This window comes from Mesoplodon mirus (assembly GCF_964341445.2).
Source record: "Mesoplodon mirus genome assembly, chromosome: 2".
Lineage (NCBI taxonomy): Eukaryota > Metazoa > Chordata > Mammalia > Artiodactyla > Ziphiidae > Mesoplodon > Mesoplodon mirus.
In genome coordinates, this window is record NC_138977.1 from 142,115,149 (window position 1) to 142,129,875 (window position 14,727).

At 36.7% G+C, this 14,727-nt stretch overlaps 1 protein-coding gene across 3 annotated transcripts in view; it reads left to right on the top strand.

Annotated features, from left to right (window-relative positions):
* Positions 1-14,727, top strand: part of NUDT6 (nudix hydrolase 6) — a gene marked incomplete at its 3' end in the record, with an annotated part of 33,888 nt that overhangs the window by 568 nt on the left and 18,593 nt on the right. For 2 of the 3 annotated variants that reach the window (XM_082639048.1, XM_082639047.1), the window contains exons 2-3: positions 3,847-4,050; positions 8,311-8,366. In XM_082639048.1, the coding sequence (XP_082495174.1) occupies positions 3,847-4,050; positions 8,311-8,366 (260 nt within the window). Of the gene's footprint in view, positions 1-3,846; positions 4,051-8,310; positions 8,367-14,727 lie in introns of those variants that run through there. The other variant, XM_082639049.1, reaches the window with a different exon arrangement.

A 14,727-nucleotide genomic window follows, 5' to 3' on the forward strand; every position in this document is an offset into this window, starting at 1 on the left:
GGTCATCTTTCTAGTGTGTGACCTTGGGCAAGTTCTGTAAACCACCGTTTTCTCATCTGTAAAACCAGGTAATAGGAGCTCATGGGATGGCTGAGAGATAAATTGCATAATGCATATGAAGTGCCTCGCACGGTATCTGCCACGTATTTAACGCTCAGTAAATGTTTGTTGATGTTACGCTCTCGTTTACTATCACTTACCGACCCTTCGTTTCGCCGGACACTTTGCCCAAGGCAGAACCATGGCACTTTCTAGTACAGGTGGTGGACGGTGAGTGGGCCAGAGAGGTTCTGAGTGGTCTGTTTGTGCACAAATTGGGTCAGGAGCTGTGGCGCCTAGAACTAGAGTTTGCTTTTCCTTAGTAACAAGCCTTTTGTGATTCACCGGGGAGATTGGTGAGTGGTTTCAGTCTCCAGTGGGAAAACTTGCCACTCTCTTTGAACCTTGAGTCCTGTGATAAGAAAGATAGCTTGGATGGAGGAGCCTTCACTTTGAGAGCCCGTGATTTGGCGGAGCAGCCTGTTTTTCACACTGCCCCTGAGGGCCCTTATAATCAACTTGAAAGCACAGCATGGAAACTCATCCTCTCACACTTAGAGGAAACAAAGTAATCTGTATCCTATGGAGCAATATGGCAAGTGAGCATCTATGGAAATATAACTGAGCTAGTCGTTTTCATCTTCAACCATCCTCAGTTCTAAACTGTTTACCTCTTCACCTTGTTTTCTCTCCTGGGGAACAGCTGCTAACTACAACAGTGTTAACAGTACGAGAATCAAATGTTCATCCTCTAATATGAGCACGTTTGTGTGGGTAGACACAGGTATTTATTGTACACACTTGTTACTTGTTAGTGATTAAAGCATTACCTCAGTCAGGAAGGCAAAGCAGAAAGTGGGTTGGATTTGGAGTCACACATCCAGGTTTCAAGTCCCAGGTTCTGCCACATGCTTAACCAGGCATTAGGAAAATCACCACTGAAAATATTTGCCTCTTAGGTTGCTCATGTGAATAATGCCCACTCTAACTACTTTACTGGATAGATGTGGTAATCAAAGATAAATTACATGAAACTAATTTACAAACTCTGAAGTACCATATTCTTTTGTATCTTTTTAATAAATTCTTTTGTACTTACTAAGTGCTGGACACTTTTAAGAACTTCAAAAGTATTGATTCATTTAATCCTCATACCTGTGAAGTAGGTACTATTATTATCCCCATTTCAAAGATGATGGTACTAAGAGACAGATTAACTTCCCCTGACTCTAGAATTTGTTCTTGGATGCACTATAAGAGCTATTGCTGGTTTTTTTTTGTTGTTGTTATTCAGTCAAACAAAAGTGAATGGTATTGCCTATAAAAAGAATCTTAAAATTATCTGAGAAGAAAGCCTTGTAGGAAGTCTAAATGTATTCTTTCTTTTCAAGTAAATAGAACTGATTGCCTATAATGTATTAGCAATAGTTGTTTTGCACCTTTACATGTTGAGGTCTATTCTTTTACTGTTCATGTTACTGATAACTAAAGTTAGATGGATGAAGAGGTAATATGTTGCTAAGCTTCACATATATCTGCATCAGTGGGGAAAGAACACTGGTTCTGGTTGTTGCTGTGCCACTCACTAGCTGTGTGAGTTTAGACAAGCAAGTCATTGAATAGGAATTGAGCCCCAGTGCATAATCTCATGTTAACCTGGAGGATTGCAAATGCACAAAATATTAATTAGGATTAGAAAAACAGACAGTAACAGGTGTCATCGGGCAATGTGTAGTAAGTTCTAGTAAATCTACTACAAAGTAGTCCTCAGGTTCATATTTGGAAAGCACGTGAGGAAAGCTTATTGTCAAAGAGGTGGTATGTGAGCTCACTTTGAGGGCTGGATCTGAGCAGAGGGATGAGGGAAAGAGGAGGAAAAAGCATTGAAGTTTATTAGTGGAAAAGAGAAGAAAGAAAGCATTTTAAAAAGGATTCTTAGGCTTTGAGCATTGGAGCCATAAAAATGCCTGTAAGCAAAACTAAGGTGGCTGGTGTAGGAATCAGTTTTGAACATAGGTGTGAAGTTTGAGGCAGCAGCCTTCAGGAGATGCGAGCAGCTGAAGAGCAAAAAAAATGCAGTGTTCAGTGAGGTCAGGACTAGGTTGTTAGTTGTCAGCTGAAGCAGTAGCAGTAGACAGATTCTCCAAGCCAGAGTGTAAAGAGAAAAAATAGGAAACAAGTGACTATACTTGTAGAACTTAAGCTTTTTCGTTTGATTGGAATGATTGGAAAGGAGGACACGGGAACTTTCTGGGGTGATAGAAATGTTCTATAACCTGGACTGGAGTGTGGGTGGCACAGATGTATGCATAGGTCAAAACTCATCAAATGTTCACTTAAGGTTTGTGCATTTCACTTTATGTAATTCTGTGTCAGTTTTTTAAAAGATTGAATCAGAGAAGAATTGATGTGAGAAGGATCTGAAGGGGCACCAGGGCCCCAAATCAAAAGGTCCGTTAAATTAAGGCTCCCACATTGTCTGTCACTGTGTTAGGCACACTGACTTCAAAAAGGTAGAGAAAGATGGTCCTTAACCAAGAGATGCTTACTGCAGAGGCCATAGAAGAGGAGGGAAAGGAATCTAACCATTAAATAAATAATCAAGTCTTTCCCCCTCTCTCCACACACACTTTACAGGATTGTTGTTAAGATTGCAATGGTGGATGGAGAAAGTGATCTGAAAAGTTTTTCTAAAACTGTGGAAGTATTCATTTCTTCACCTATAAATTAGGGGTGATAATACCTGCCTTTCATGTTGTGAGAACTTAATGAAACAGTGTATCTAAAATGTCTGGAGTTTAGTAAGGGCCATATAGATGTTAGCATCTTTTTTCCCTGGCTCAGTCTCAAGTAATAAAGTAAGAGAATTTAAAGTCAAAGACCGAAAATCTATTTTAATGTTTGTCATGGTATAATTTGTAATAAAGGAAAGTTAGAAACAATCTAAATGTCCAAAAGTAGGAGATCAGTTAAGTAGTTTATGGTATACCTATATGAGGAAAATTACACAGTCATTAAAAATGTGTGTACATTAAAGAATTTTAATGGCATAGCAAAACGTTTATAATATGTAGTTCAAAAAATGTTGTAATTATATATGGTATGTCAATTCCAAAATTATATTCATGCAAAAAATGTCGATTTTAAATTTGTGTGCTAATGTGAAGTTTTGATTTCTTCATTGTACTTTATTTTGAAAATTTTCTAGAACTACCATACATTATTTAACAACAGTTATATTTTTCACCTTGAAATGTATAAACCAAAAATATATATATATGTGTGTGTGTGTATATATATATATATATATACACACACACACATATATATTAGAGACAGGACTTTTAAAGGAAGAATAAATAAAAGACCATAATAGTCATTTATAAAGATGAAAACCAAGATTGTTAAAAGGAACAACAATGAAACGGTGTTTTATTTAAATCAGTTTATTTGTTCATTCTAATACAATTATTGAGCACCAGTTATATGCCAGGTATTGTGTCAGGTGATATATAAAGATCATCACTATATTGACTTTATTTTCAAGGAATTCAGTCTGGTGGAAAAATCATATATAATTGTAATAAAACATGGTAGTTTACGTGCTGCTGATGCATGTGAACAGTACATTTTGCAATTCCCCCGTGCCGCCCACCCGCCCCCCCCGCCCCCAAAGAGAGCTAACTAGTAAGGGAGGTGGAGCTTAAACTTGGCTTCCTGGAGGAGGTGACACCCAGAGATGAGTTTTACTTTATTCCACTCCTCTCACTGGAAAATATTTACAGATGTTTATCTTCTGCGTTTTAGCTGCAATACAGAAATGGAGATCAGAAGGTAGAGTAGCAGTATGGCTGCACATTCCCATCCTCCAAAGTCGACTTATTGCCCCTGCCGCTTCCCTGGGCTTCTGCTTTCACCACGCAGAATCGGACTCATCCACGCTGACTCTGTGGCTGGGAGAGGGGCCCAGCAGATTACCAGGATATGCTACACATCAAGTGGGAGTTGCAGGTCTGTTTCAAACTAATGTTAATCACAGTTAACTTTTTAAAGGTTCACCCAGTTTCTTCTTACAGATGAGCCAGTAGTTGGTTCATGTGGGATGAATAAGTTGATTAAATGATTGTCCTCCTTGGAACTTCAGCTAGTATTGATACTTTAAATAGATGAAGTTTGCCTTATGAATCAGCAGAGGGCAGCACAGAGAACAATCAAGTTTAGTTTTCCAAAGGATACGTTTGAACATGTTTTTCATGGATATGTGAACTTCACTACTGAAATAGTAACAATGAATTGGGATCAGGGAATAGATTCACTTCATTATGGTAAAACATATTAGTACTAATTCTGTGATTTAGTAAAATCAAAGATAACTTTTAAGTTGAATTTAAGGCAAAGCAAACCAGTTTTTCAGTGATTTGAACATTACTTCTTAGAGACATTTACATTAAGTCATTGTGCCAAACAGTTGTTTTAAAACAGCATAATTTAAATACAGAATTTTGAAGTCACTGGTTAGCTTCAGAGACAGTCTTGAGAGAAGACTTGCTTTAGGTGAAGACAGGAGTTCTCACATTGTAGAGAGTGCATCAGAATCACCGGGAGGGCTTGTTAAAACAGATTGCTGGGCCCCAGCCCCAGGAGTTTCTCATTCAGTTGGTCTGGGGCGGGGCCTGAGAATTGCTTTTTCTAATAAGAGCTCTGCTGCTGCAGCTGCTAGTGTTGATGCTGGTCCTAGGACTACCCTTTGAGAACCAGGGTTAAGAAAACTAGATTTCCAAAAAAACAAAAATAGGAAAGAATCCTTATGATTTACTATGAAATAAAGCAGTAATATGTATTATTAGTAATTTATTAATAATATTATTTGCCTTTATATAATTTGCAAGAGTTTTTAAAGGTAGTTTGCATCTTTGAAGTGTTTTAAAGGAGTTGTTCAAGGATTTCTGTTTTCTCTGTCCACGGTCTCACTCCCCTCTAGCAAGTAGAGGCAATTCAGCAACTTCCCATTCAGCTCTACTTCAAAAGACCACTTGAAAATTTGATGGCAGCCTTACACTTCGTGGAAAAGACGTAGAGATAATTATCAATTCATTGGTACAGACTTTCAAAGCAGAGTTTCCAGTTAGTACTACAGATCTGGTAATATATGCGTAAAGAGTATCCTATGAAGAACTTGTTTATAACCAAGTACAGTATGGTATATTAGAGTTAAGATACGCCACAGGAGTTCAGGGAATGAGAGGTCGGAAACTTCATGAGAGTCTTGAAGGCCAGCTAGGATTTGAAGTGGCTGTTGGGATCAGGAGGTTGCGTAAGGAATTCTTCTGGGAAGGTACAGAGTTTTTAGGTGAAGAGAGAATAGCTGACACTTGTTTATAAGCTGCAGAAGGCGTAGCTGGTGAAGGGAGTCACAGCCCGCCACCCCAAGTGCCCCTTTGGCACGTTGATCATTCTGAGCTTTCTGCCTAAAGCAGAGTATAAATTTCTTCTACCACGAAGAGGAGAACATTCTTGTCACTGGAGCTGGGGAGTTGGCACAGAGATGAATCTGTGCAAACAGCCATTATATTCTGTTAGTTCCCCATATAGTTCCTAGTCACTTTTTCACAGTTTATCTTCCTTAGCCCACACCCCTTTTCCTCTTGTCATTTCTGCACAATTTATCCCTCTTTCTTAAAATGGAACATAAGCCCCTGGGTCTAACACTTTGGGGGGATCTTCACTTCTTTCTATGAAGTTCTCCACCCCTACTCAGGCCACGTAAAATTATTAACATCAAATAAAATATATATACTTCTTATCCATTTATCTGTACTTTGTCAGTTCAACTCACAGGTCCCAGACACAGAACCTAAGTGGGTAGAAGAAAATCTTTCCTCCCCTACACTGGAATGGAGTGAGCTATGGCTCTCTTTCTGTTCTTCATGCAGCAAGCTTTTATCTGCCTCAGAGCCTTTAAACCTACTGGCTCCTCTTCCTTCAGTGCTCTTCCCCAGAGCTTTGTTTATTGAGCTCTTTAGAGCTGAAATATCTCCTCAGAAAAGCTCCTGACCTTACTGCATAAAATAGAGTCCTCCCACCTGCCAGTCCCATCATCCTTTGTCCCTTTATCCTCTGTTTTTCTTTATAGTACTTATCACAGTTTGAAATTGTCATATACTTAATTGACCCCACAATAATATAAACTCCACGAAGGCAGGTATTTTATCTGTCTTGTTTACCATTTTATCCTCAGGCTAAACACAGTGTCTGGTATAAAGTAGGTGCTCAATAAGTATTTCTCGAATGGTTAGGTAGATCTTCAGTTGGCAATGTCAGCCCTCTGAAAAGGCAGTTGTAGTGTGGTGAAGGGGCAGTGTCGCACAGTGAGAAGAATACCTGCTTGGGACCCAGACAGGACGTCAGTTTTAGGGCTGTGTGAACTTGGGCACTCAAAATTATACCACTCACAGGATTATTATGAGGAATAGCTGAGATAATGCACCTAAGGCACTTAGTACAGTACCTGACTAATCATAATATAATAACCTCTATTTAATCCCTGATCTCTTTGGGTTTATTTAACTTTTATGTTATGACCAACAGGGGTCGCTCACATTGTGTTTAGCTGTGCTGATTTTGGCTCATGTTTATAGTGAATTAGGAAAAAGTTCAATTTGAGCAATCACAAATTATTAAAATTTAAGAATAGGTTTTCCTGGCATTCTATCCCTTGTAAAGTCCAATTAAATTACAGTTTATATTTTCTAATAGAATCCAACATTAAATTATATCTCACTTTGTGGTTTTCCTTCTTGGCTTTGAAATACTAAAATGTGGTGTTTCAACTTCAGAGAACATTGTTCTTCCTTCTGTTGCATGTATCTATTCCCTACTATATTTTACCTTTACATAGTATTTATCACCATTTCATGTTCTATGTAATTAATTTTTTATTTATTTGTCACCTCCTCAAACACACACCAGAACACGAACCCCATAACAATGGGGAATTTTATTTTGTTCACCACTATATCCCTAGCACCTAGAAAAGTACCTGACACATAATAGGATCTCAATTAATATGCTATACATAGAACCTGTATGTATTATATATAGGAGCTCGGTTAATATTAAAAGAATGGATGAATAAGTGGAAAATATGTTTTTAACAGTATCTTCCCACATTATGTAAATACAAATAATTTTAAAATTACAACATTTAAAGGAACCTAATACAAATCATTAGTGTCATTTGTATTTTTGACCTAGGATTACCCAAAGAGAGAAAAAAAAACTAATTTTTGAGTCGCTAACATCTAGTAAAATGCCTAGTACACTGGGCAATGTATATGATGAATGAATAAATGAAAGCAATGGACTAAAACTTAAATATAAATATTTCAAAGCAATATTTTGGTAAGTTATAACATTGTGTACATAACATGGTAAAGAAATTTAAGTGCTTTAAGGAGGCGGTCTTGAACTGAATATTGAGATATTTGAGATTTGGATCATCAGGGAGCACAGCCCATGTTTATACATAGTGATTCAAGGAATAAAAATGAGAATGGAAAAGTCAATTCATTGATTCAATAAATCTTTTTAGGCATTTAAAATTGGACACTAATAGATGATCTTATTTGCAAAACAGAATTAGAGACGCAGACATAGAGAACAAACATATAGACACCAAAGGAGGAAGTGGTGGTGGTGGGGATGAATTGGGAGATTGGGACTGACACATATACACTATTGATACTAGCATAAAAATAGATAACTAATGAGAACCTACTGTATAGCACAGGGAACTCTACTCAGTGCTCTGTGGTGACCTAAATGGGAAGGAAATCCAAAAAAAGGGGATATATGTATACATATAGCTGATTCATTTTGCTGTACAGTAGACACTAACACAACATTGTAAAGCAACTATACTCCATAAAACTTAATTTAAAAAAAATAAAATTGGACACTAAACACTAAAAAAGTATAGAAAGATTAATTTATACTGTCAGGAATAGATGATCTAGAGAAGGAGATGCAAATGATTATCCTACGAGTTAGCATGTGCTAGAACCATCATTGGTACTCTAAGTTGTTAAAAGAACCTAGATAACTGAGCAACTGATTTCTTGCTGGAGAAATTTACAACTCTTCATGAATGAGGTGGTTATTTGAACTAGGCCTTCAGGGATGGGTAGGATTTTGATGACCACAGGTAACAGTGTGGGAGTAGTCTGAGGTGAATGAAATTCATATTTCTCAATTATCTTCCCCCCCCAACAGGAGCTGTATTTGATGAAAATACTAGAAAAATATTGGTTGTACAAGATCGAAATAAAGTAAGTTGTTTCTGCTTTATAAATTGCTTTCTAAATGGTCTATCTAGAGAAAAAGTGTAGAATTTTGATATGCTCAAAGAATTATAGAAAGATATTTTTTTAATTTACTCTGATCAATATTTTTTTATTGACATATGCTTGATTTACAGTGTTGTGGTAATTTCTGCTGTACAGCAAAGTGATTCAGTCATATATATATTCTTTTTTTAAATATTCTTTTCCATTATGGTTTATCGTAGAATATTGAGTATAGTTCTCTATGCTATACATTAGGACCTTGTTGTTTGTCCCATGTACATATAAAAGCTTACATCTGTTAACCCCAACCTCTCACTCCATCTCTCCCCCAACCCTTTCCCCCTTGGCAACCACCAGTCTGTTCTCTATGTTCATGAGTCTGTTTCTGTTTCATAGAGAGGTTCATTTGTGTCATATTTTAGATTCCACACATAAGTGATATCATATGGTATTTATCTTTCTCTTTCTGACTGACTTAGTATGATAATCCGTAATTGTATCCATGTTGCTGCAAATGGCATTATTTTGTTCTTTTTTATGGCTGAGTAGTATTCTATTGTATATATGTACCACATCTTCTTTATCCATTCATCTGTCAGTGGACATTTAGGTTGTTTCCTAGTCTTGGCTGTTGTGAATAGTGGTGCTATGGTATGAGGGAGTGTTCTAATTTCATTGATTTACATGTGGCTGTCCTACTTTGCCAACATCATTTGCTGAAGAGACTGTCTTTTTCCCATTGTATATTCTTGCCTTATCAAAGATTAATTGACCGTAGGTATGTGGGTTTATTTCTGGGCTCTCTATTCTGTTCCATATTTCTGTTTTTGTGCCAATACCATGCTGTTTTGATGACTATAGCTTTGTAGTATTGTCTGAAGTCTGGCAGGGTTATACCTCCTGCTTTTTTTCTTTTTCTTGAGGATTGCATTGGCAATTCTGGGTCTTTTATGGTTCCATATGAATTTTGGGATTTTTCTGGTTCTGTGAAAAATGTCATGGCTAATTTGATATGGATCGCATTAAATCTGTAGATCACTTTGGGTAGTATGGCCATTTTAACAATATTAATTCTTCCAATCCAAGAGCGTGGGATATCTTAGAAAGATATTTTTAAAGTCATTTCTAAGGAGTTGTTGATCATTTGGATACTTATTTAATCCAAAAAACACTTATCCAGGCCTTAAAAATGTCAGAGTAACCTCAGTATTCCTAAGTATTATTTTATGACTAAAAAAAAATTATAAATGGCTGTATTTAATTAGGAAGACAAACTCTGTTTCTAACAAGCTGTTAAGATATTATTCCACTCATTCAATATTCATCGAGCTCCTACTCTGAACCAGGTGCTAAGAATACAAAGATTAATAAGACAGTATCCCTGATGTCCTGTAGCTTACTATCCATTTGGGAAAGTAGTCATATAACAGATTGTTAACAATTCACTTCGCCTTTAAAAAGCCCCTAAAGACTTCTCCTTGGAAGTAACATTTAAACTGGGTCTTGAAGAATGAGTAGGAGATTCGAGGCAAAACAAAAACAAAACAAAACCAAAACCAGTGTGGGGAAGGGAGGTGGGGTAGAAAAACAGACTGAGAAAATTACAATTGCATATATAAAGGCACAGAGTTCAGAAAGGGGCTGATACGGTGTCTTAGTCCATTCATTCTGCTATAACAAAAATACCATAGACTGGATAGCAAAACATTTTTTTTCCTAATTATTATTTTATTTTGGAGTATAGTTGATTAACAATGTTGTGTTAGTTTTAGGTGTACAGCAAAGTGATTCAGTTATACATATACATGTATCTATTCTTTTTCAAATTCTTTTCCCATTTAAGTTATTAAAGAATATTGAGCAGAGTTCCCTGTGCTATACAGTAGGTCCCTGGTGATTATTTTATATATAGTGGTGTGTATATGTTAATCCAAAACTTCTAATTTATCTCTCCCCACCACGTTTCCCCCACCTGGCAACCACAAGTCTGCTTTCAAAGTCTGTGATTCTGTTTCTGATTTGCAAATAAGTTCATTTGTCTCTCTCTCTTTTTTTTTTAGACATTTCACACATAAGTGACATCATATGATATTGTCATTGTCTGACTTCATTTAGTATGATAATGTCTAGGTCCATCCATGTTGCTGCAAATGGCATTATTTCATTCTTTTTTTTATGGCTGAGTAATAGTCATTGTGTATATATATACCACATCTTCTTTATCTGTTCATCTGTCCATGGAAATTTAGGTTGCTTTCATGTCTTGGCTATTGTAAATAGCGTTGCAATGAACACCGGGTTGTATGTATCTTTTCGAATCATGCTTTTCTTTGGATATATGCCCAGGAGTGAATTGCTGGATCATATGGTAATTCTATATTTAATTTTTTAAGGAACCTCCATACTGTTCTCTATAGTGACTGTACCAACTTACATTCCCAGCAACAGTGTAGGAGGGTTCTCTTTTCTGCACACCCTCTACAGCATTTATTGTTTGTAGACTTCTTGATGATGGCCATTCTGACCGGTGTGAGGCAATACCTCATTGTAGTTTTGATTTGCATTTCTCTAAAAATTAGTGATGTTGATCATCTTTTCATGTATTTGTTGGCCATCTGTCTTCTTTGGAGAACTATTTAGGTCCTCTGCCCATTTTTTCATTGGGTTGTTTGGGGTTTTTTTGATATTGAGCTGCATGAGTTGTTTGTATATTTTGGAGGTTAATCCCTGGTTGGTAGCTTCATTTGCAAATATTTCTCCCATTCTGAGGGTTGTCTTTTTGTCTTGCTTATGGTTTCCTTTGCTATGCAAAAGCTTTTAAGTTTAATTATGTCTCATTTTTTATTTTCATTACTCTAGGAGGTGGGTCAGAAAAGATCTTGCTGAGATTTATGTCATAGAGTATTCTGCCTATGTTTTCCTCTAAGAGTTTTATAATGTCCAGCCTTACATTTAGGTCTTTAATCCATTTTGAGTTTATTTTTGTATATGGTGTTAGGGAGTGTTCTAATTTCATTCTTTTTTTTTTTTTTTTTTTTTGTGGTATGCCGGCCTCTCACTGTTGTGGGCTCTCCCATTGCAGAGCGCAGGCTCAGCAGCCACGGCTCATGGGCCCCCAGCCGCTCCGCGGCATGTGGGATCTTCCCGGACCGGGGCACGAACCCGTGTCCCCTGCATCAGCAGGCGGACTCTCAACCACTACACCACCGGGGAAGCCCTCTAATTTCATTCTTTTACATGTAGCTGTCCAATTTTCCCAGCACCACTTTTTGAAGAGACTGTCTTTTCTCCATTGCATGTTCTTGCCTCCTTTGTCATAGATTAGGTGACCATAGGTGGGTGGGTTTATCTCTGGGCTTTCTATCCTGTTCCATTGATGTGTATTTCTGTTTTTGTGCCAGTACCATACTGTCTTGATTACTGTAGCTTTGTAGTATAGTCTGAAGTCAGGGAGCCTGATTCCTCCAGCTCCGTTTTTCTTTCTCAAGATTGCTTTGGCTCTTCAGGGTCTTTGGTGTTTCATACAAATTGTAAAATTTTTTATTCTAATTCTGTGAAAAATGCCATTGGTAATTGGATAGGGATTGCATTGAATCTGTAGATTGCTTTGTGTAGTACAGTCATTTTCACAATATTGATTCTTCCAATCCAAGAACATGGTATGTCTCTCCATCTGTTTGTGTCATCTTCCATTTCTTTCATCAGCATATTATAGTTTTGAGAGTACAGGTCTTTTGCCTCCTTAGATTTTTCTTGTTCCCTGAAATAAGCTTGTATCACTATAAACTTCCCTCTTAGAGCTGCTTTTGCTGCGTCCCAAAGGTTTTGGATTGTTGTTTTTTCATTGGTAGGTATTTTATTCTTTTTGATGCAATGGTAAATGGGATTGTTTCTTTAATTTCTCTTTCTGATCTTTCATTGTTAGTGTATAGGAATGCAAGAGATTTCTGTGTGTTAATTTTGTATACTGAATTCATTGATGAACTCTAGTAGTTTTCTGTTAGCATCTTTAGGATTTCCTATGTATGATCTCATGTCATCTGCAAACAGTGACAGTTCTACTTCTCCAATTTGGATCCCTTTTATATCTTTCTCTTCTGTGATTGCTGTAACTAGGACTTCCAAAATTATGCTGAATAAAAATGGTGAGAGTGCACATCCTTGTCTTGTTCCTGATCTTAGAGGAAATGCTTTCAGCTTTTCACCATTGAGAATGATGTTAGCTGTAGGTTTGTCATGTGTAGCCTTTATTATGTTGAGGTAGGTTCCCTCTGTGCCCACTTTCTTGATAGTTTTTATCATAAATCAGTGTTCAATTTTGTCAAAAGCTTTTTGTGCATCTATTGAGATGATCATAGGGTTTTTTTATTTTTATTCTTCAGTTTCTTAATGTTGTTTATCACACTGATTGACTTGCGGATATTTAAGAACCTTGCATCCCTGGGATAAATCCCACTTGATCATGGTGTATGATTCTTTTAATGTATTGTTGGATTCAGTTTGCTAGTATTTGATTGAGGATTTTTGTGTCTATGTCCATCAGTGATATTGGCCTGTAAATTTGTGTGTGTGTGTGTGTGTGTGGTATCTTTGTCTGGTTTTGGCCTCATGGAATGAATTTAGGAATGTTCCTTCCTCTGCAATTTCTTGGAAGAGTTTCAGAAGGAGAGGTGTTAACTCTTTTCTAAATGTTTGGTAGAATTCACCTGTGAAACCACCTGGTCCTGGACGTTTGTTTGGTGGGGGGTTTTTAATCACAGCTTCAATTTCAGTATTTGTGAATGGTCTGTTCATATTTTCTATTTTTTCCTGGTTCAGTCTTGGGAGATTGGACCTTAGAATTTGTCATTTTATTGGCATGTAGTTGCTTTTAGTAGTCTCATATGATCTCATGTATTTCTACGGTGTCTGTTGTAACTTCTTTTTTATTTCTAATTTTATTGATTTGAGTTCTCTCCCTTTTTTTCTTGATGAGTCTGGCAAAAGATTTATCAGTTTTGTTTATCTTTTCACAGAACCATCTTTTAGTTTTGATCTTTGCTGTTGTTTTCTTCATCTCTGTTTCATTTATTTCAGCTCTGATCCTTATGGTTTCTTTCCTTCAACTAACTTGGGGTTTTGTTTGCTCGTCTTTCTCTACTTGTTTTAGGTATAAGGTTAGGGTGTATATTTGAGATTTTTCTTGCTTCCTGAGATAAGCTTGTATCACTATAAACTTCCCTCTTAGAGCTGCTTTTGCTGCATCCCACAGGTTTTGGATCATTGTGTTTTCATTTTAATTTGTCTCTAGGTATTTTTTGATTTCCTCTTAGAATTCTTCAGTGGTCCATTGGCTGTTTAGTCACATATTGTTTAGTCTCCACATGTTTGGTTTTTTTTTACAGTTTTTTTCTTGTATGTGATTTCTAATCTCAAAACGTTGTGGTTGGAAAAGGTGCTTGATATAATTTCAGTTTTCTTAAATTTACCGAGGCTTGATTTGTGGCCCAAGGTGTGCTCTATCCAGGAGAATGTTCCATGTGCACTTGACAGGAACGTGTATTCTGCTGCTTTCAGATGGAAAGTTCTGTAAGTATCAATTAAGTCTATGTGGTCTAATGTGTTATTTAAGGTCTGTGTTTCCTTATTGATTTTCTCTCTGGATGATCTGTCCGTTGATGAAAGTGGGTTGTTAAAGTTCCCCACTATTATTGTGCTACTGTCAATTTCTCCTTTTATGGCTGTTAACATTTGCCTCATACATTGAGTTCCTCTCTGTTGGGTGCATATGTATTTACAATTGTTATATTTTCTTATACTGATCCCTTGATCCTTATGTAGTATCCTTCTTTGTCTCTTATAACAGTCTTTAAAGTCTGTTTTGTCTGATTTGAGTACTGTTGCTCTAGCTTTCTTTTGATTTCCATTTGCATGGAATACCTTTTTCCATCCCCTCACTTTCAGTCTGTATGAGTCCCTAGATCTGAAATGTGTCTCTTGTAGCCTGCGTATATATGGGTCTTGTTTTTGTATCCATTCAGCCAGTCTCCGTCTTTTGGTTGGGCCATTTAATCCATTTACGTTTAAGGTAATTATCGATATGTATGTTCTTATTGCCAATTTTGTTAGTTGTTTTGGGTTTGTTTTTGTAGGGTTTTTTTTCTTCCCTTCTTCTTTTGTTCTCTTGTGATTTGATGACTATCTTTTCTGTTGTGTTTGGATTGCTTTTTCTTTTTGTGTGTGTATCTATTGCAGATTTTCAGCTTGCAGTTCCCATGAGGTTTTGATGTAGCAGGCCATTATATATATATATGAGATTGTTTTAAGTTGCTGGTCTCTTAATTTCCAAACCATTTCCAATATC